Source organism: Pagrus pagrus (assembly GCF_965226575.1).
Source record: "Pagrus pagrus genome assembly, chromosome: 12".
NCBI classification, from domain to species: Eukaryota; Metazoa; Chordata; class Actinopteri; order Spariformes; family Sparidae; genus Pagrus; species Pagrus pagrus.
The window spans coordinates 13,219,249-13,242,578 of NC_140196.1; the positions used below are offsets into that span (position 1 = coordinate 13,219,249).

Here is a 23,330-nt window from a genome sequence, read left to right on the forward strand (position 1 = left end):
GTTCACTGTGTACCACCTCAGAAAATATCAGTTAGAGAAACAACGTTAAAATACAATGAACCCATCCAAAAGCGCAGTGTATTCACCGTGCTGCTGTATCCAAAAGTCCAAGAAACAATTTGTGAAATCGTCTTTTAAAGGAAGACTTCAATGTTTTGTCACAGGACAGTTCTATTAAAGTCTCCTGCTCACCGACAAGAGTATGCCTGGACATTTCAGAAGTTTCAATGCTGAACAGGTTTCTCATCAAGTTGTTCATGTCGGCCACCAATGGGAAACATTCTTGTTCATTTGAATCCTTTAATTTTATCTCTGCTTGCTATCTGACATCCCAGTTTGAGTTTAGCTCGTAGCCAATCATGGATTACGTAGCAGGCTGAAACAAAAATTTTACTGGAAAGACAAAACTTACTTTCAAGTATTTTCAATGAAATTCTCCGAACACCACTGGAGGAGGTGGCTCCAGTTTTCATAGGAAAAAATTATTTGGTAGAAAGTGACTTGATTTAAAACTGTCCACGGTGAAGTCTGTGGATTATTCGTGCTAACAGGGACATTAATTCTGGATAAAAAGTTGGTTTCCCTTTTCTTAAATCTGAAGTAATCAACACTTTTATATGAAGAATGAAGAAAGACAAAACCAAAACTGTTTGCACAGCTGCATACCACCAGGGGTTAATGAGAAAATGTGTTTTTGTAATTTCAGTAAACCAACAATCATTTAAAATGAAATAATCGTTTATTTATTATGATACTATTATTATGACTTAAAAGAGGACCTTTTATTGCATTCATGTCCCTTTCGTTTGAGCTGCTGCTGTGAATAATCAACATACTGCACATTTATCTCAATACTCAATGAGGCATTCATTACCCGATAGCGATATCCGTGACAAAAGGGATAAATAAACCATAAATAATAGAAGATACACTGGAAAAGGCATAAATTACTGGGCATCAAGTTGATTTATTGGAGTTAGTTTAACACAGCTGCACTCCTATTAGTATCCAGCTGTGGCCAGCGTGCGAGGGGCCCAACACGATGGCCCACGTAATCAAGCAATATTACTCAGATAATTCTCCAGCATGCCCTGTTGGGAAGTCCATTAGTCTTCCAAACAATCCCACTCCTGTTACCCAAAACTCACAACCTCCATTAGCCCCAGCCCCATTTAAATTCCAATAATGCGCCCACCATTCTCCCGAAAATGCTCCAACATTCGACCCACTTCCTCTTTAACGTCCAGACATTCTCCCTATTGAAGCCCGTCCTAGCCAAGACAACCCCCACCACCACCACTTCCACCACCTCCCCTCTTTTTTTTTTTCTCTCTTTCTCCTTCCCTGTTAAAACCATACTCCTCTTCAATCCCACAGGAAGCGCGAGAGGAAGACTGGAGAGGGAGTGGGCGGCGAGCACGTTGCTGCTAACTCACAGCCCAATGTCTCCCCCCCACCCCCCACCCCCCCACCCCAACCGACCGACCGTCACTAAGCCATGCCTGGAAAAGAAGAGCGGAGGAAGAGAGGCAAAGAACGAGCGAAAGAAGAAACAACAACCACAAGCGAAGAAACCCACACATTTCACACATCATTCCAGCAAGAGAAAGCAGCTGTGACTCGGGAATCCCCTGTTGGTTTAAGCATTCCCAGCGCAGAGCAGCAGGCCCAGGTCGGAGCAGCAGACAGCACAGATAACTCTCACTCACTGGACTCCTCACTTCATCTAAACAAAGGAGATAGACGCTCTTTGAGGCAGCCTTTCTGCTTAAGGGTTTCTTATTTTTAGCCCGATTGCTGACAGGCTCATTTCTGTGTAGGTCTGACCGCTGTTTCGCAGCGTTGCCTGCCAACAACTCTGTTACTGCCTTAGTCATTTCTCCAGCAACTCAGCGCCGCTTGAGTCCTCGCAGAGAGAGACCCCATAAAAGGAATATTCTCCAAATGCCCTGGGGTTTGAGTTAGCAAGCTTTACTCTGTTGCTCAGCCCTTACTCACTACTTCAACCTCTGCTTTACACATCAGCAGGCCTTTAAATCCACTGATGAGTAGTTTCTTCCTCATCCACGCTGGCTGAGGGCAAGAGTCAGGGACAAACGGAGCTCGGGGAATTAGTTTGTACAGCCGAGGAGCTCTCACAAATTTCAACACTGTGAAAGGGTATCTTGTTACATGTTGCGTTGTACTCGCCGAAAGCATGACCAATTTAATTTGCACAGGAAAGCTGGGTAGAACTTAGCTATGTCTTCCTCATGACACATCAAACTGAAATGTTTGCAATGCAACGGGGTGCCGCTGCCAAGTACTCGGGGCACCAGAGCGCTCGGTTATGATCTTCAGTGTGTTTTCAAAACAGCTTTATCTCCACTGAAATAGTGCGAACGGCAGAGACTGACAGAAAATGGTGCTACTTTGTCATCAGACACCTCTCCCACAAGCCCACGGCTCGGATTTCATCCATTGTTAACGTGCGGGGCGTTATCCTGTTCCCGACAAAAAAAAGCACATCACACATGGTTAACAAAGCTCCGAAACAATGCGCTAGCTTGTTTAAGATGATTATGACTGCGGAGGGTGGTTGTTTCAAGGCCGCCCCCTCACTGCAGACACACAGAGGGGCTTTTGCACAACGTAAGGCCTGGCTGCTTTACATCAGTCATCAAAGGCATCAGACTTGGCAGACTAGACCTTTTTCTCGCTATCAGCTACACTGCTGAACACAAGGACCCTGGCTCGGAGATACACACACTACGAACTCTTGTGACTACTCCAGAGAGTAGACAACCAGTGCATAAGCCAGAATTTAAAATATTTCCAACATAATCGTTTTCCAATGTCTGACCCAGGGAAAAAAACAGAAAAATTGTCTTCTTTCCTCTCATTATCAGTTGAATTGTAGACAGCAAATATAACCAACTTTAATGCAATAATTGCCTTAATAACGGGGTCAGACATTGGTTTATATTACACATGTGCAACCACGATGAAGAGTTTACTCTTGGCCTTGAAAGTTGGCAAATAATCTCATCATACGTCCATTTAGAAGCTGTTCTGGAGCTCTCCATCATATTACACAATCTTACTCTTCTTGAGTGTTTTGTCAACTTCTGAAATTCTTCCGGTGCTCAAAATGAGGGAAATTTGGGCAACTGGGCTCCAGAGCAGCTCGGAAATGGACCTCATGGTGAGATTGTTTTGTCAACTACTTGGCCACTAATTATCTTTCAAACTCAACCTTTAAGCCAACACCTACAAGAGGTCCTCAAAGTGCCCAGAAAAATGGAATTGGAAACATCTACCATTCCTCGACAACTTGACAAATTCATTCTGTGAGGAAGGTTGTATGAAATGATCCAAAGCTCCAGAACAGCTACAAAGGGGCCTTGTGGTGAGACTGTTTTGTCAGCTACATGCTCAGAAATAAATTTCAAATTCAATGTTAAAGCCAACATTGTCAAGAGGTCCTCAAAGGGCCCGAAAAGATTTTAATGAGAACTCCTAACACCCCTCGACAACATGGTAAATTCATTCTGTGAGGAAGATTGTATGAAACGATCAAAAGCTCCAGAAGGAGCTCCTAAATGGACCTCTTGCTGAGACTGTTTAGTCAGTTATGAACAGCACAACAGATGTAATGACGTTTCCAGCTCCAAATCCTGGACCTCATATCGGATGTTTTTCAAAATGAAGAACAGGTGCCAAGCATTCATAACTCTTGGACAGTTTAGACGACTTTATTTCCTGGAAGCAAAAGACATCATCACATAAAAACTATCCAAAATGCTGCCTCACCAAGCCAGAATAACAATAAGAAGAAAGGGAAAAGACAATTTCCCCTGTCTGAAGTATTTCAAATACCTTCTGCTTGACTGTTTAAAGAAATAAAGTTCACTGGGTTGTTTACACATCCTTTGACCCAAAAACCCAATTAGATTTTGATCTCTTGGTAATCTTACGGGTGCTTGATTATTCAAATAATACCAGGATAAAGGCTAAACAAGTGGATACATATTAAAAAAAATCTCAGACTGTCGTCTAATCAGCTCAGGAAGAGGTTGTTGATGTAGTGGATATACAGGACTGCAGATCCACCGGGCTAATCCTCACTGCCTGGCACAAGTCCAACAATGCACTCCAGGGTATTTCTACCAGGGAACCCATTTCCACCTAGCTACTATCAAGCTGAAGTGGTTTGTTATGAAAATGAAAGGAGGGTAGCAGATATTGATCATTTATCAGTCATGCTTTAAGTGTCATAGGGCCGTAATATGACACAGTGCATGGGAATACTTATAATATATGACCTTCACAAACGGTTTATTGGGCAATCTTGCGAGAGGGTCAATTCCAGCCTTTTTATGGAGGGAAACATTGCAAGTGAGGCAAACAGAATTCCTTCGTTTTTACAGGCCTCTGGCTTCAATTATGAAAACATGTGGTAATGAAGATGTTCCGCTCAAAGTCCCACCAGGAAATTAATTCTGAGCTCAACGAAGCGTTGGTGCTGTTGAAACTTACCAGGCAATTAGAAAAAGGTACTACAGAAGGCGTGTTGTGTTTAGAGCGCATAATGTTTTAGTGCTTTGGGAGTTAAACAAATCACAGATCAACTCTGTGGCTGAGCCTTGCCACCACTACAATATTACGAACAATGCTGTCCAATCTATAAAAGGCTGGGGTGAGATATGTTTTACGATGCTGATGAAATCCCAGAGAGGTGATGTTGGCTTGTAAAAAGCTGGAACCGTGGTGAGAGAAGGGTTGACATCTTCTTTCCCGGCTCTAACACACCCCGCAACTCTACACTGCCAGAAGCACTATCATCATTGTTGTCGTAATTCAGACAGAGCTATGTCATGAGGAAGACGTCTGTTATTTGCTTGCCAGAATTATACTTCACTGATCTGTGAGAAGATTACTCATTGGTGTCCTTTTGTCCCTCAGTTCTCATGGTTACAGAGACAAAACTTTCGGTGCATACAAATGCCAGATGAAGCATTTATAAAACACTTTTTTTAGCCACTCTAGTGACTTGGCTCTTGGTAGGGTAATGTGGGTGTGTTGATTATGGGTTGGTGGACCACTTTGGCCCAGACTGAAATATCTCAACAACTACTGGATGGTTTACAACGGACTTCGTTGCAGATATCAGTTGTGTCCGGAGGATGGATCTTAATGACTTTGGTGATCCCTAAGCAAGCTTTCATTCATTTACTGACCAAACACGTTTGGGCAGGCTCTGGTTGCATGCAGCAGTTGAAGAGCAAAGGAGGCGTAATAAAATGGCCAAAATGCAACAATGTAGCTCTTTATTAGCTTCAATTTAAGAGTTGTCTCTCAACTTCAACTACATTCTTGCATCTCAAGTTGTTAATCAGAATGTAAACAATGAATGAAGACAATGATATGCGGTATGTATAACCCAGGTATCTGCTGGAAACACCTGAAGCGCCGAAAAACTTGCTGTTATCCCCAAAAGCTAAATCATCCTCAAACAATAGTCGATGGGTTCCAAGATTGAGCGCTGATTAGCAAATGATAGTGTTTAGTAGGAGGTTCAGGATACATTCAGGATACAAATAAGAGTCTTTACTACCGTTAACATGCTATCACGCTAAACTAAAATGGTGAACAAAGAACTGCTGTGCCTATGTTTAGCCTCACAGAGCCTCTAGCATGGCTGCAGACTCGTAGCTTTGATACCATTTTAAGGCATAAGCTACCAGTATTTTCTCTTTTGATATTTGTATAAAGTATTTGATGTCCCGATTCAAAATAAAGCTCCAAAACAGAGTTAGCGAATCCTTTTAGCTATCAGTCTTCATAACTTTGAGCCAACAGGGATGCCTTTCTGCTCACTGTTGACACAGGGCTGTAAAGTCATGTCTACACGGCAAGTTAAGGTCAAGGAAGACAGATAAGCCTGTGTCAAAGAGGACAACAAAGTCAGAATAAAGAACCTTTTGTTCAAAGACTTGGGGTTTCTGCAGGGAAAGAGACATTCATTCAAGTTTGGTCTACAAGTGAGCCACAGGGGCTGGATGAGAATTAATTTATCCTGTGCACTTTCCATTTTCTTTGTGTGCGTTTCTCACTCATGCGTGTGCTCTCATTATCTTATTTGGATTCCTGCAACCCACCCACTATGTATGTATATTGGATCATTTTCAGCCTTATTAACATATCCTGCAGGAGACATTCGCGTCTCATGAGGCTCACCACAAATGGCACACTGTTGGTTGAGAATTCAGGTTTTGCACACAACTTGTCAGTACGAGGCCCGTTCAAAGATGTGACAGGGGGTCTAGACTAAGAGAAACCTGGAGGCAATACAGGTATCAGTTAACACGTTTTTCAGCGTGTCTGTAGATGTTTACTTTCCTCGTGAGGAAGCCTGTAAAGAAAGTTTCCAAGTGCAGCTGAAAGCAAGATAAAACTGATAACATGCACAGTTTATGGCAGGATCCACAAAGACCAAACAAGGCAAAGCCCCCTTCTGTTTTCTATTTGACTAGTCATTACTCGCCACTGCTGGCAACCTTTTCAATAAATACTGGAAAGTAACATCCTGTAGGTCCTGAATGACACTCTACCACGCCCTTGCAATGAAGCATGTAATGCCTTAATCACATTGTCAAAAGAAAAAGAAAACACGCTTTTCATAGGTAGCACAGCAGTGATAACTATCAGACAGGCCTGATCAGGATTCCCTCGAGAGCCATAAATAATTTGAACTACATAAAGTTTATGATGTGAACATATTGCAGAAAGCAGGTCAACATAACGCCGACGTCACATGATTTCCGTTGTTTACAGTGCGAGTGTGGAAAAAGCCATACCTTAAAGCAAAAGGCTACTCAAGAGCCAATGCAAACTAAAGGAAAATGGCCTAATCATCCAGGTAATGCTGTTAAAGAGTTCCAACATCCTTTTAATCAGGATGTGAGGCAGGAAGCCCCCGTATTTACTCTGCAAAGGGGATTACAAATTAAACATCCTGGACCTCCGTCCAGACTTTTGTTTTTTTTCCCACTAATGCAGGAATTAATTCACAAAAATCTGATAAATTAACCAAAATGTGCCGCAAAGTCCAAACCACCACAGTGAGTCACAACTTCAAATGCACCATTTAGCATACTGGGCCAATGGACCACACAGGAAGAGGCTAAATACTTACTAGGGAAGCAAGTTTTCAGAGCCACCACCCTTCAAACCAGTGCTTTCTTCTGCTGTATTCTGAGATGGAGATTTGTTTGAGAGGCTATTGTTCCCCTCCCTGTGGGGGATTCCTCTTTTGGGCGAGCACTGATTGAAACGCTGCTCCTTGCAATGACCCCAAGGTCATTAGGGAAGACGCCACACCTACAGGAGGTGTTCGGGAGAGTGGTGAGAGACTCTCATCTCCAATTTAGATGTCAAAGTGAAGCAACAGAGCAACTAGAGAGAACAGCTCGAGGCCTATTTGATGAGAGATTAATCAAGGGCACGAACACCGAAGTGAAAGATCTCACCCCGTCCTTCTGATGTTTGTTTGTGTATCCTCAACTTTTCTGTTTTTCTCCCCTCTGAGGCGATTCTTCCTTTAATCCGTGCACCGCCCCTGTCCATCTCATTGACATTTCTTGCGTTTGCATTGTGACACGGAGATCCATAGAGCTCAGCTCTGAATACAAATACACCAACTTATTTATGTGCAAAGATAAAAAGGCCTCAGACTATCCCTGTTCACCGTTCTCCTGAACTGAAGTGAGCTGCAAAATTCTCTTGAGCGGGTTAGAGTGATGGTTTTCATCCAAGCTGAAAGCCTCCAGGATGGAAACATGTTCGGCTGGTGCCCACTTTCCATCTTTACCTTCACAGCTAGAGCTGACTTACTGTTTCAGCAGCTCCAGCCTGACAGGACACATTCAGAAAGTGCTTTGTCAAACGTATGATAAACACAGAACTCATTCACAACACAAATTAACTGGTAGGAAGTGTTTCAGTTGCTGCAACTGGCATACAAGTAAAAAGGATCCGAATCCTCAGCTCGTGTTATTTCTACAATTGAATTGCTACAAATTGTTACATAGAGCCCCTTTAAGAGACACTCCTAGAAAAAGCACTATGTATTTATAAATATATCGTTTCCCTAAAAAAATGAGTATTATTGGTGAGTCATGTTTTCCCAAAGATAGGGTCATTTTCTTCATCGAACAGGGCCTTAAAACATTACTCCAAAAGGGAAAAGAATGAAATCATACACAATTACGACCACTCCTCAACACTCCCTCAAAAAACCTTCATAGGCAAGCTTAATAACTCAATTGAAGCTGTGGCCTTTCTTCCCTTTTAACACGACACGGCACCTGATGAGATGGCAAGATAGCACAAGGCCCTTTTTTTCCGGCCTGAATTCCTGGGTCTCTTTCCACTGGAGACTCCGCGCAAGGCCAGCGAATCATGGAAAGGCCATAAACGTAGCGGATCACTGTTACCACGTACAAACAAAGGAAGCAAATCAGCTCAATGAGTAACCACATTCACTCGCTTTCTGGTCTTCTCAGTGGATGTATACAAACTGGAGAATGGCTTTCAGAGGCTGCAGTTACAACACAATAAACACTAGTTTACTTTGAGCGGGAGGCTAAAGAAGAGCTTTCAGTAATTACAATCAGAGATGTAGCAAGTAGTATTTCTTAACTAATTAAGAATTAAAGTCAGACATCAAAGCAATACATAAAACTTTATTGATTGTGGTTTGTTTAGACTGAAAAGCCAGAAACGCAAATAATGGCTACAAAGCCGCAGCACTGCCTGATTTTTAGTGCATTACAATAGATTTATTGTATTCAGATGTGTCTTTACGGTTAAAAGTAAGAAGAAGAACAAAAGCAGCTTCACTTCTGTATTCCCCCTCGATGACACACACGTCTAGCCTCGGGTGCGTCTGCTGCACGCCACAGATCTCGGTTGCTCTACAAAAGTATCAGCGCTGCCAGATAACCTGCCCTCCACAGAGGCACCATTGTCCCAGACTGAAACCAAAATCCTACACCTCGCTAGCAGCTCTCGAAAATCTCCACCACTCAGACATGGTGCAGTTTATCAAAGCTTTTATCCTCCTGCTCCCACGGCCCGAACCAGAAAGCCGTATTTCCAACAATGGCTGCAGCAGATGGAAGTCTGGGAAGGTCGTCAGAGGACCGTCAGAGACGCAGCAGCAGCAGCAGTGGTAGCATGACGGCCACTCAGGACCTTCAAACTAGAGATTCTAGGATTACACAGGATCATAACCTATATTTCACTACCGCCATCCATCGAATCCCAGAGAGTGGGCTTTAATGAAAAGAAAAGGCATGGTTTTCTGAAAGTGATGGAAAAAAAAAACAGATGACTGATGAGGGAAGCTGGCTTGTTATATCCCAACACAACGCAGAGGGAAAAGCACTTACTCAGGATGCAGAAACGCACTGCAGGAGTGAAATTTTATCATGATTCAGCTCAACTTTTGCAGGTGTGCAAGCACATTTAAATGATGAGGCTGGACCTCACCTATATGCTGTATATATATTATCTTTCCAATCTCATTCTGTCAAGAGCTTGAATAACTCATTAACTCTGAAAAAGCATATTGATATAAGCCGGTTATCCTGTGCCCAAAGCAAGCCTCGCATCAGGGATTAAGGGTTTATCCGTCGACATGCCCCTGAGATTAGTTTGATCTTTCACAGGTTAACTCATAGCCCAGTTATTGGGGCTCTCAGGCACATTCACCTCATATCTGTGCTCCAGAAGGCAGAAGAGTTTAAGAATATTTCAGCCTACAATAAAAAATGCAATCATCACCTCTACAGTACATCTCCAGTCACAAACAGAAGGTGTCCAATTGATTCCGAGGCCATTTAGCATTTCATGTGGGAAATAAATCACCGCAGTTATTACTTGTGGTTGGCTGCTGGGTGAAGCTGTGGGCATTATTTACAACCTCCTCGCAGATGATGACAGTTAATAAACCGAGCATGCCAGCGCGCGGGACGAGGAGCTTTTCTATTATTCAGCAGGTCCTGTCTGACTCCCACAGAAGCCATCACATCCAGGCAGGCTGCCGCTGAACGACGGACTGACAGGTGGGCTTCCTGTGGGAGAGGCTGCTCGCTGCCAGCTGCATTATCAAATCTCAAATTCATTTCCAAAAGGCCTTGACGTCTTCTGACAGGACTGCAACTAGCAGTGGGTTAAATGACCACCTGGTAAAGAAACTTTAGAGTTTTATTACTCTGTACCTTGGATTGGCATTAGGTGCAGCTGTTTTTTACTGCAAGTAAGCCTAATTATTAACAAACCTGGTCATCACCGTCGCTTTACCGTCAAGTTTCCAGCTGAAATGGTGACTGCTGCTAGCATATTTTATCAGCAGTAGCTAGCTAGTTAAGCTAACATTGAGAAAGAAAGAAAGAAAGAAAGAAAGAAAGAAGGAAAGAAAGAAATATGAAAAGTATGATGCGGAAAAATTAAAGATGAGACTGTCATTTCATTCTAACATAACCATTTCAGGCTACCTACATAACACATGTTCGTATTTTTGCATGTTTCAAGTTACAAGAGAAAAGACTTTAGGTTATTTATCGTATTTAAAACCTGAGCGTTGTAAAAATTACATTTTTACGTCCTACCTTGTACCTTGTTCCTCTATCTAAGATATCTAGTTTAAAACATTCAAAAGTTAACTAAAGTGTTAGTCAACAAAATGTGAGGAAGTAACTTACTGTCATTATCAGAGAGATACACTGATGTTAGCATGCTAACCAGCTAGCCTTGGCCCCTCCCGTCTCGTAATACCACTTCGTACCTCAAGAGGCGATAGTGAGTCACTGTTAAGTGCCCCAACATTAGAGTGGAGTGTAGACATAGTTGCTAACATTGCCCTGCTCTCCACCACACAGCAGAGAAATACAACACAGTGGATGTGTTATCATGAACTTGTTTCTTTTTTTTTGTGCAAACTATATCACGACAAACTAATATAGTTCGGGAATAATGTGCAAATAAACGCACAGTTTATTCTGTTCCTTACAATTTGCTTGTCGTTTTGTTCATGCTGAAAAGAAAGACACGACCCTTCAAACTCTTTAAATCACTCTAACCACAGCCTGATGCTCGCTGTTTCAACATGTGGAGAAATCTGCCTGCCTGGTTACAGTTGCTAATCAGCCGGGGGGAGGGCTTACGCTGACTGTCACTTGAAAAATGAGTTTCACTCCACATAATAGTTTCACAATGTTATCTGTGTTTTAGGGAGGACTAATAAAGAGACAATGAAGTGCTCGCTCTCTTCACCACAATGATCCATGTATGGTTAAAAATCATTTCTCAGCATGTTCCAAGAGAAAACCCAAACACAGAACAATGAGCACAATTTTTCAGTCGTGATCGCCGTCAGTTTCAAGTTTTTCTCAACTTGAGAATCTTTTGCATCTTCGGTGTAAACAGCTGGCCAGATGCTCTTGCTTCCTAGCAACACAAACAGCTTCATGTCAAACAGACATATAGATTGAACAGTTGTACCATAATAAAAACAAAACATGCATCTCCCAGTTTAGCAGAGTTTTAAAATAAGTCGAAGGATTACATGCTCCTTTGTGAGCTGAGAAAATTATCCTTCTTCTTAATTCTTATAAAAGCCTTTCAAACCCCTCTGGATTATCTCAGACATGCATTGTCACAGAGCTTAGATCCAGACTGTTTTTCTCTCTTTTTGTTTTGAAATCTTGGAAATACTTGGTTTTCAATGGAAAGCAACATTATATTATGGTATCTCATGTATTTTATTTATGGTTAATTTTAAGAAAATGTTACAGAAATCTCAGTTATGTCCCTTAATTTAGGCTGAGACACGGGCAGATTCAGTCACCATCAGTACTCCTTTATGATTCTGTCAGACAGGATAATAACACGTCTGGTTTTCAAAATAAAAGTTGCCCATGTCAATTTCGGCAATATTTTCAAAACCCGGTCTTAATTGTCGTATAAGTATTGGTGTGTTTTGACAGATATGGATCTTAATTGCACTAAGACAAGAACAGCCCACCAGTTAACATCATTCAACATCAAATAGAGAGACAAAATGGCTTCTGGGTTCATAAGTCAGAAAAGCTCATTTAAATTCCAACTGATACTTGAAACAATTCTGCTAAGTCATAAAATACAAGCTATTCTCATGGTGGAGTGCTGAGGATGAAAACATTTGCCGCTTCCAGTTTTTTTAAATGTGTGAATTTGCTGCTTTTCTTTGTCATATATGAGAGTAAATGAAGAGTTTGGGGGGTTTTGGACTGTTGTTTGGACCAAAGAAGCAATGTGAAGACGTCACCTTGGACTCTGGGAAACTGTACTGAGCATTTATAGACTGAACGATCAATAGATCATATCACCATAACCAGCAGATAAATCGATAATGAAAATAATCGTAAGTTGCAGCCCTACTTGGAACAATGACTTCTCAGCAATATGTTGTGTAGCTTGCTTATATGTCAGATAAGGGTGGTAGATCTAAACCTATCTAACACGATCAAATATCACTGTTCATACAATATTTCTGTCACTTAGGAGCCTTTAGCAAACAGCAGTTACTGTTCGCCCTCGACCTTTGCGGGTTAAACAAAGCATTTCTAAGTAGCCCATATGTTTTTACTAAAGATTTATTCTGAGTTAATGAATGAGCCGACTGCAAATGGCATGGCCCAACCCCAGGATCACGTGTCACCCTCCAGCTACTCCATCTTTAATCAATAACAAAAATGAACATTTTCAACTCTCACGTCTATCAAGATGTTAAACCAGCCACACACCCCAAGCATCTTGTTACTTGGCTCTTTCAGTTTGGAGTATTGATGCGTGAAGAACTTAACTGGAGTTGGACATCTTCTCCGCATCGAGCTTAACAATCACTGGACACTGTGTGCTCGGAGATCAACGTGTGCCGCAGAGATTGAAACATCTGTGTTAGCCTCTGGCCAACAGCGCAAAACCAAGAACAACAACAACAACAACAACAACTGAAACTGTCAGACCATATGGTGGAACTGCCTCTTCCCCGAACAAGGAAATCGGATCAGTCCCAAAAAACAAAAAAAAGAAAGAACAGCAATTAAGGCACATTTTTCTGCGTACCGTGACTATCATTACAGCTGCTCATTTCTAATCTCCTCTGGTCTTAATAAAATCTTAGAAATCCTTATTTACTGTGGGAGACTCGCCGCTGCGTGAAATGTGCACTGTCAAGTTTGTTTAGCAGCCCAGAAATATTTAGGGACTCTGTCTTTTTGGCTCACAAACACTTTTGATTTGTTATGGTTCTCTGGAAAGCGGCACTGGTTGTTACTTGTCAGAGCAGACGGGAAAGATGCAAGTTGCACGTGGGCTACTGGCACTGAGCACACCTCGCTTATCAGCTTATAAGGAGGAACAGCAGTGCGATGCGTGTGGACAATGATGATTCATGAGAATAGGAAGTTTAAAGCCATTAGGGAGTAAAGTGATACTTCTGGTCACTTTCTCCCCTGACATCTGGCCCTCATGAGGTCTGAGTCACTCCAACTGCATGTGGAATATATGAAATATTTTTTTATCTTACACCGACATCTACCTTATCCACCGGGAAGCAGGGTCGTTCCTTTGCTTCATACGTCTGTGTCAAATATCACTTTGGCCTTTCAGCGAGGTGTTTATTTAAGGATGGAAATCTCAGCTATTAAAAGAAAAAGAGGATGGCAAGGAAGCATTGAAGTGACAGTCAAAACACTGCCGTGTCATTAAAAAATAACATTTCTGTGACCTTTACTTCAGGGCCAAAAGAAAGAAAAGAAACCAAGAAACCCGTTCCTGCTACCTCAGCACTTGTTTTCATACTTTCATCAGCCCTCACTTTTCCAGGCTGTCTGTTTTTTATCATTTCTGCGAGCAGGATCAGGCGACTGTTAGCGAGTTTTGATCTAATTTCCTTTGAGGAGCAGATGCAAACTGGGAACCCGTGCAGAAGTTTTGGAGATGCTTAAAATCAAAGGAAAATAAGCACATCTGAACAGCCGAGTGGGCAACAAAGCACCTGAAATGAGCAAATATGGCAGTGCGAGACATGAGTGTAAGCTTTTTATATATTTTTTTAAAGCATTAAAATGAGCTTTAATGTGTTTCAAGGTGACAGCACCGTCCTGATTCCACTTCTAAATTTACCTACAACTGGGTCAAACACTGTCAGGCACATAAGACAAAATCATCACAGTCTTCTGCTTAAAAAAAAAAAACACATGGAAACATAAAGAGGCTTGAAATTAAAGTACGCAGTACAATTGCACAATCAACATCCCCTCCCTGCAGCATCATCCCTAATGTGGTGCATATTTGCGCACTCTGTGTCATCGTCGTTTCACACAGGATGTGGCGGAGATGCGTATTTGCGCACTTTGTTTTCTAATTGGCCGATCAATCACAACTTTTCCTCAACTTTTACGCGCGCCTGTTTACCGATCAATCCCAGCACTGAAACCACTGACTGGACGTTAGACTTTGACGTGTGTTTGGTCTGAGCCAGGTCACATCGAGGAGCCGGTGAGAAACTTTTTTTTCTCCCACGCTGGATCAAGTTTCTCTGCGGCTTTTTCCAGAGCAGTGCGTGATTTCTGTGAGATTTGTCGGACGAGGGGGGGAAAAGAGGAGGAAAGCGAAAGCCCGCTCCGCGACACAAACCCCAGTCAGCCACGTACATGTTGTAGTTCAACAGACATACCTTTCCTTTCCGCCAGACCACAGCAGCACAGGCAGAGCAGAGAGGTGAGACTGATCCACTTCACGAATCGGGTTGCCATCGCGGTTTTCTGAAGCTCCTGGAGAGAAGGTGTCAGTCCATGCCAACAGCGAGCGATATTCCGCTTTGTGGACGAGTCGAGAAAATGTAAAAAAAGAAATCTGTAGGTTTTTCTCGTTAGGCTGAAAGAGTTTGTCCTTCTCTGGGAAACTTTGACAGCTCCTCCTCCTCGCAGATATCTCCAGCAGTCCGAGCTCATGGAGCGAGAGGGCTCACTACTGCTGCTCTGACGTCAGCAGGAGGGAGGACAGATGCGCCTCTCGGGCTGCTCAGGTAGAGGCAGGACAAAAAACACAAAAACACGGTGTAGATGTTGACTATCGTCTACTTTTTCTGGAAATGGTCTACGCGTCATTTATATTAAAGGGACTACAACATACACGCACAAAAAAAAGCCCGCAGGAGAAGCCCCTTGTTACTTAATGTGCTCTGTTACACAAACCAGTTGCTCTCGGTGATTTATGAAAAGCAGCAGAAAGTTCCTGTAGGAAACACAAATCAGAAGATCAGAAGAAGAAATCGGAATCAATTAGCTTAGATACAGGGATGAAAGGAAGTAAAAGGCATATAACCAGTGTTTAAAAAAAGTATCCAAAACTCATACTTGAGTAAAAGTAAAGATATCCTGGTAAAATATTATGTACCCATACGAATAGTTAAAGTCTTAAAGTGTCTGATATTAAATGCACTTAAATGGCTGATTATTGGATCCAATATTCAGCATTTCTCAGATTATCGCAATCATCATTTTTATAAATTATATTGCTGATAAAATAAATCAGTTTAAAACTGGTAGTTTGGCTCAGATGCAGCAAATCTGCTAAGTTGCTAGTAACTAAAGTCATGATAAAAAAAAATGGAGTGGAGTAAAACAGGACAATATTTACAGTCCTCAAATGTCGTGCTGTTGAAGAATATAGTGGCAGAAATTGGAAATATTCAAGTACAAGTACAGTACTTGAGTAAATGTACTTATTATTAGTTATATTCCCTCATTGCAGGTCACCCAAACAAACACAACCTGCAGATGAGACTAGTTTTTGTTTTTTAAAGTTAAGATTCATGTTTTTTCCTTGTTCTGATTTGAATGTCTGCAGTGCACACGCTCCACCACAGTTTCAGATCTGTTAGATATCTGTGTGTCCACAGGTGCCACAGATGTGCCTCCCAACAAGCTGCCACACTCGCTGTGTGACACCTCAAGTACTCACGTTTCCCTTTTTCTGTACCTCTTTTCTGCACCAGCTCTGTTCGTGTATGACGTCCATTTGCAAATGCTCGAACATTAAAAACTCACAAAGGCATGTTCTGATCAACCTCATTTATTATATCACTCAAGTGGACAAAGCATGTATGGAGAGACGTCCCTATATTAACTCAAGTAAGGTTGCTGGGGTTGCTGCTAGGTCTGACATCCGGATGAGTCATCATCTACTTTTTCTCTCACTTTCTTTGTCTAGGTGTTCACCCAAAATAGCTTCAGGGACACTTATATATATATGATCCTGTGGTTACATCTGTAAGTGTCTATCTCTGCTCAGCATCAGAGACATTAACAGAACTTAATTTCAGATCATTTGTGGTGATTTCAGCTTTTTATGCCTAACAGTCCTCACTCGAGTCTAGACTATAACTACTGAGTCTTAAAGCAGAACGAGCAGGAAGACATTTAATCCACATGTCTGACGCCATTAATAGTTTTCCTTTTCGAAGCTAATATTCCCATTTTTGAGTTTATTAAGTAACCTAGCAAGTATATCGTCCTGTACGTCAGATAATAAGTACAGTAGTAAGAAATTGCAGCACAGAAATGCCAAAAGTGTTTATATAGGGGCATCTATCCATGATTTACAGATGTATCTACACATTTCTATCATTTTACAGAATAATATTGGTTTTGGTGTCCCTGAAGCTATTTCAGGTGAACACCTAGATATAGAAAGCGAGAGAAAAGGTAGATGATGACTCATCGGGGATGTCAGACCTAACTTCCAGAGGTTTCATTGAATTCGGCCTCTTACACCAACCCCAGCAACCTTATTTATTTGTAGACGTGCATGTTTGAAAGACAGTCCTCAGTACAACTGTCATACTGGGGTTGAAAGGACAAAAACGTCTAGACTGTTGACAGAGTGCCTGTCTCATCGGAGCCGAGTCTAATTGGATGTCAAGCTGCTTAAATGTGTTTGTTGTTGTGCACAGATCAGACTCTATGAGGACAGGAGTGATAGAAATCATTTTTCACACTGGTGTTTATTTCATTACCGCAGCCTAATGGCTCAGCAAATCGTCTTTGGTTGTACTGTTGGAGGAAGAGGTTATTGTGTTGGGCGAAATTACGACCATTTTCCTCGAGGAGAAATTACCTAATGTGAGGCTAACGTTTCACATGGGACAGCACAGCTTTTGTCAGCGTGCTGTGGATGTGATGCAACCGACAGTTTGACTGCTCTAAAGTTCATTGGGAAACAGAAAAACATGCATGGTCTTTGTCATTTTGGTAGGTCGGAGGGGAAATGGTAAGTGAAGGCAGACAATCCGCATGAATACAATGTTGTGCTTATGATCTGGTTAAGTTTAGGCACAAAAAACACATCACTAGGGTTAGGAAAATATCATGTTTTGGCTTAAAATACCTGTTTTGGGTGCCACAAAGACAGCTGGAGATGCCCCAAGGTCAGAAACATCCGGTTTTATCACCCAAAACATGGCTGGGAGTTGTGCTGAGGTCTCCTTAAAGGTTCAGTTTGTAAGGTAGTTGATTTTTGAGTCTCATCCAATACTGACGCTTTGAGCTGGTAGGTCAAAAAGTCAGTTCATAAAAATGTGATGTGAACGTGATATGACTCGTGTTGTAGAAACGTCAGTATCGCCAATGAGGCACACAAATGTGAACATAACTGCCAACATTTTATCTTGGTGACTGGGCTGCGACAGAACCAGTTACTAACCCTAACCAAGTGGATTTTTGTGTCCAAACCTAACGAGCCCATAAACACAGCATGGTCACAACATACAACTGAAAATTGAAAGGTTCAGGATTCAAATGGAAACATCCATTTTTTTTTTTTTTTGCAGAAACGCACAATGCCAACATTTATTCTGGCAGTTAAGGAGCACCGCTGAATGAGAAAGTTATTCCCTTTTCAAGGTTACACACTTTAAAATGGTCCAAGTGTCATAAAAAGAATCAAGAGAGGTCAAACATTGCAGTTTTACTTCTAGTGAAAACCAAATTTCAGTTTCACATCAAGGTCATCTATTTGAATCTGACTCAGGGTTGTTTTTTAGATGTTTTGAAACCAAGGTTTGCCACATATGAAGCCACAATGGAGGCTTGCTAAAAGAAAGAAAAAGTAAAGAAATCCCCTTGGCAGCTCATCAGCGACCGATTTCTACAACACTGGCCAACGTCTCAGTTATGAAATGTTCCACAGTAACAATGAAAGAAGTCCCAGTTGTTACGGCGCTACATATCGCCATCCATCGCTGTCCTAAGGCTCTGTGCGTTTTGCACGGGCCTTCCCAGAGCCTTACACCGCAGCTGTCTGTCAGCCAAGCAGAAACACTAAACAAACACAGAATAATGGCCAGACCACAAGGGATTCAAAAGAGAGAGTAAGAAAAGAAATGGAGCCAGAGAGGAAAGAGGAAAGTGTGTGAAAGAGCACAGGATGACAGATACTGCCTGCTGAAGTAACTACATGTCCTACCTTGCAATATTCTCACATTTTCCATCGGTACGTGTTAGTTAATACGGCTCATATTTGAGAGTCAAATTGTTTCAGGTGCAGTAAAAGCCAAACAGTGTGAGACACAATTTTCTTAGAGGGTAATGTTCACACAAGGAGTCTTATTAAGCCGTCCAGTGAGGCAGAAAGGTCATGCGACCGTGCCGTGAGGGGAGATGACTCGTTATCCTGAAGGCCTTAAGTTTGATCTGCATGACAGGGCCCAGATGGACCAAGAACATCTTATTGCATTTTTTAAGTACCAGCCCCCACAAACAACATAATCATTTGGAAAGTCTTGTACATTATATGGAGGAGACTGTGCAGCAGACGCAGGAAAGAAGAGCACAACATATGGGATAATATAGGATTCACTGTCACTCAGAGGCGCAACATCTGCTGCATACACCCAAACCGACATCACACTATAGCTGAGAGGGAGATCTAAAAACGAATATCAGCAAAGAGAATAAGTCAGGCTGGGACAACGTTATGTGATAATAATAATGATTGTGATTTTGAAAAAGTGTGATAAATGTGATCTCGAGAGTGAGTGTTTGAAAAGAAAAGAAAAGAAAAGAAAGTAACTGGAGCTTTAATCCAATGAGTGGATACTATCTGCGGCAACGCTTTGTATTAAGGTCTTTGTAATAGGTGTTTGTTCAGTAGAGCGTATACCTCCACCAATGCCCAACAGTTTCCTTTCACTCGCCTTGTTTTTTCATCAAGATCCATGCATTATTCCCTGAGAAATTAACAAAAAATATCCTTTCTCGAAAACAGAAAGTGAGAAAAAAATTCCTGGATCTGTGGATCTGTCCCTTTGAAAAGTCAATGGGGTCTATTCTGAGCTGCTTAAGAACATTATTCACTGCATTACGTTAGCGTTACAAACAGTATGTGTATATGTCAGATCTTGTGAGAGAAACAAGCAACCAGATTAATGAAACAAGGCCAAAAGGAACAGTGCATATACTAACAAAACCAAACCGCCAATGAAAAATGTGTTGAAGTTGAATCCAGGCTCTTTGTTATCTTTGTTATATTTTATTTGATATTTCACAAACTTCGTCCCTGGCATTGTTAGCCAAGTAGCTAAAAAAAATCTGATTTGAAATATCACCCGTGTTTGTGTTGTGTACGGAGGACGGGGAGGAGTGGAGGGAATGGGGTTGCAGACAGATTTATTAAGATTAATACATACTTTATTATGCATTTATGAGCTGTAACTACACACTTCTTAACATTAAACTGTTCTTTTTGCTGCGACCAGCTCAAAAGCGAGAACTTAGTTTATTTAAAGATTTAAGGCTTATAAGGGCCTTATTACCTATTAACTAACACTTATTACAAGGACCGTAACATTCAGCCTCACCTTTTCTGCTTTACCTCCACTAAATCTGCAATCTCGCTGTTAAACTAAACTCAACTCTATTTATACTGTGTAGCTCTTTACATACAACACAGCTGATCCGAATGATTTAAGTATGTAATTATTGCCCAGATGGACTAATAATACAATGAATGTTGGCGCCTGAAGAAGGACAACACCAGGCACAGATCTACTGAAGTGTGAGTTATATTGAGTGATATTGTTTCCAGAATTGATGTAAAAAGTTAAATGTTCAATTTCAGACGTCCTTGCTGTGAATCTCTAGCTCTATTCTGGGCACTCGTCTGGGCTGCCATATCTTTGACATGTGAGATAAGACTCGGATTAGATGTGGCTGTATCCATAAAAGCTTTAATAATAGCTTCCTAAATCCTGTTTTCAGCGGTATGGCTGAAAAGCCTCAGGCGCTCAGAACACACTGTCAAGCACCAATTAATTAGGTTTAATTAGAGAAGCCAGGGAGATTACCTTGTATCCCACCATCTGCCCCCCTAAAGCACATTTTCCTTCAGCTAAACTTAAATAGTAAAGACAAATATTTACATGTGTGAGTGGACACACACAGAGAGAGAGAGAGAGAGAGAGAGAGAGAGAGGGAGAGAGAGAGAGAGAGTTTGTTTTCTCTTCCTATGAAAAGCGATAAAACACGTGCATGTCTTATTTCTCTGCGTTTTACAGTTTCCTGGTGAGGCCCCTGGTGTTTTGGCTCTGAGCCATTGTTCACTTGCCAGAGCATGTGGTCTCCATGGCAACCCATTGGGTTACACAGTAAACACCTCAGAGTAAATGAATGAACCTGTTTTAATCCAATAGGAATCCCTTTCTCAACTCTCAACCAGTCACATCCTGTTTCATAACATGGAACACCTTGTTCGCAGTTATAAGTAATGTGATTGATTTCCTCAAGGTTTGTGTGTGTGTGTGTGTGTGTGTGTGTGTGTGTGTGTTCAGGTTTGAAAGGTAATTTGGCCATTTTGGTTTAAAACATGTGCCACACACGCCATTTAAAAAGCAATAAAACAATAAGAAAAATCAAGTGAACATTCTGATCAGATATGAAATGTTAATGTGAAATTCACCCAAAAAATTGAAATTCAGTCATTATCTACTCACCCACATGCTGATGGAAAGTCCGGTGAAGTTTCATAGTCCACAAAACATTTCTGGAGCTTCACAGCGAAACAGCAGAATAAGATGGGGACTAGAATGTAAAAAAACAACCTTCAGAAACATAAATTGGCTCCATACAGCTCGTAATGGGAATCCAAGTCTTTGGAAGTCCCGACATCCCAAACGGATTTTAAAAAATATGTTATTTACACCCTTTTCTCAGGCAAAAATCTTCATTGTAGCTGCTAAGCTAAAAGCGTTAGCGTGTACCCTGTTTGAAGTGGGTGCTCCAGCTCGATTGCGTGTTGAGGGTGTACATGACGTCTTTTTCAAATCACTTAGGATCTCGGGCTTCTGAGCTGTGCGGAGCCATTTTATGTTTTTTTTTATGTTTTAAAACAAGTCTCCAGCTACGTCAGTGGTTTAGGAGAATGCTTCAACGCTGTTTTGCTTTGAAGCTCCAGAAATGTTTCGTGGACTATGAAACTTCATCAGACTTTCCGTCAACATGCGGGTGAATAGATAATGACTACATTTTAACCTTCGGGTGAACTTTTCCTTTCAGAGAAGATACGGATTTTGCAATACTGAGTGTACCAGGCTGTTCCATCCTCATGTTTTAAGGATTCATTTAACATTGTGTCATAATAATTAAGGCCGTGCTAGTGTGAAAAATAAGAATTAGAAAAATGAAATGTAAAAGAGAAAAATTCTAAGATAAAAAATGCAAAGGTCATTATAACTGTTTATTCTTATAACAATAATGATTAAAGATATATTCTTCATGTTTCTGAGGATCTTTAAAGGGGCCTTCATGGTTTCTGCTTCAGGTGCACTGTACTGTAGGTGCTGCAAGCTCTTGAAAATGTAGGCAACAGACTCAAAAATGTATTAGTTATGATCAAAATAATAATCAACCATCAGGGTCAGGAGAGTTTAATCTCATTAGGGTGACATCACCAATCTCTGCCTTTATGGCTTTGGTGGCACAGTTGGAGCGAAGGTCTTCATTTCCTGGCATTCATGGTGCCATGAATCTCTTTTGGTAACGTGTGGCTCATTCCATCACATCCATTCAAATCAGTGATGGGAAAGTGCCCTGAACTACAGGAACATCTGAGTCACTCGCAAGTGGGAATAAAAGGGATCAAAGGATGACCGTTAACAAACTGGCTGCAGATTTTTTTACATTGGACTGGGGTCACGAAAAAACTGCCAAGCCACAAAATGTGTCAGCTTGGCAGATGATATCCGTTCCAGCTCTCATGTACGAGTGATTGATAGAATGAGATCATGGGTGTAATCAGCTGAAATGTCTCTGCAGGTAGGAGTCAGAAACCACTGATCCCAGAAGAAGCTCCCTTATATGAATTCTACGTTCATTGACAGAAATGCTAAATATTAACCAGGACACTCACTTTTTCCCTGATGCCTCCTCACTTTCGGGCCGGGCATTATATTATTAGTCATTGTGATATGAGACTATGTATCGTCTCACATTTTGGATATTGTTAAATGCTGATATGATATAAATGTTGTCTTGTCTTTTCTTTAAAGGCTGCACGACAGTAAAGTGTTGTAATTTTCTAAACTTTCCAGACTTTTGTTATACTTGGTTTTACCCACTTAGTCATTATATTCTCTAGGTTATGTTTTCACCCGTGCCTGTTTGTTGGTTGACTGGTTTGTCAGCAGGATTACACAAAAACTACTGAACTGATTCCCACAAAACTTGGATGGAGAATAGAGAATAGACCCCATTCACTTTTGGTGCGGATCTGGTTAAAGGGACAGATCCAGGATTTTTTTCCCTCACATCCTTTGACATTTAAAGGACATTTTCATAAATTTCTCAGGGAATAATTCATGGATCTTAACGAAAAAAAACCAGGCCTATTTAGCTGACTGGTATATATCAGTTAGAGCTGTCACAATATCAGATTTGTACTGGTTAAGCAGTTATGGTTTAAAAGTTAGAGTGATACAGGGTGTCGAGTTTGAAATTGGACCAGGCTTGATTGAATTAAAGGGGACTACTGGGTCTTGGCGGAGGTATGCACTCTACTGAGCCATTCTGAAATATTGGCACAATATCAGTATCGAGCTATTTGGTCAAAACTATTGCGATATTTGTTTCTATTGCCCAGTCTGAGTCTGTCAAACTATCAGTTATACATAGTTTAAAGTTTCTTTATTATTTTAAGGCCTGATCGCCGGCCCTACATCACTGTAAAGATAGAAATGGTTTGAA

At 41.3% G+C, this 23,330-nt stretch overlaps 1 protein-coding gene across 1 annotated transcript in view; it reads right to left on the reverse strand.

Moving 5' to 3' along the window:
• Positions 1–15,007, reverse strand: part of egfra (epidermal growth factor receptor a (erythroblastic leukemia viral (v-erb-b) oncogene homolog, avian)) — a 46,363-nt gene extending 31,356 nt beyond the window's left edge. Inside the window, exon 1 of the mRNA XM_084369253.1 lies at positions 14,768–15,007. Coding sequence (XP_084225379.1) covers positions 14,768–14,846 — 79 coding nt within the window. The 5' untranslated portion in view covers positions 14,847–15,007. The remainder of the gene's footprint in view (positions 1–14,767) is intronic.
• Between the last annotated feature and the right edge of the window lie 8,323 nt (positions 15,008–23,330).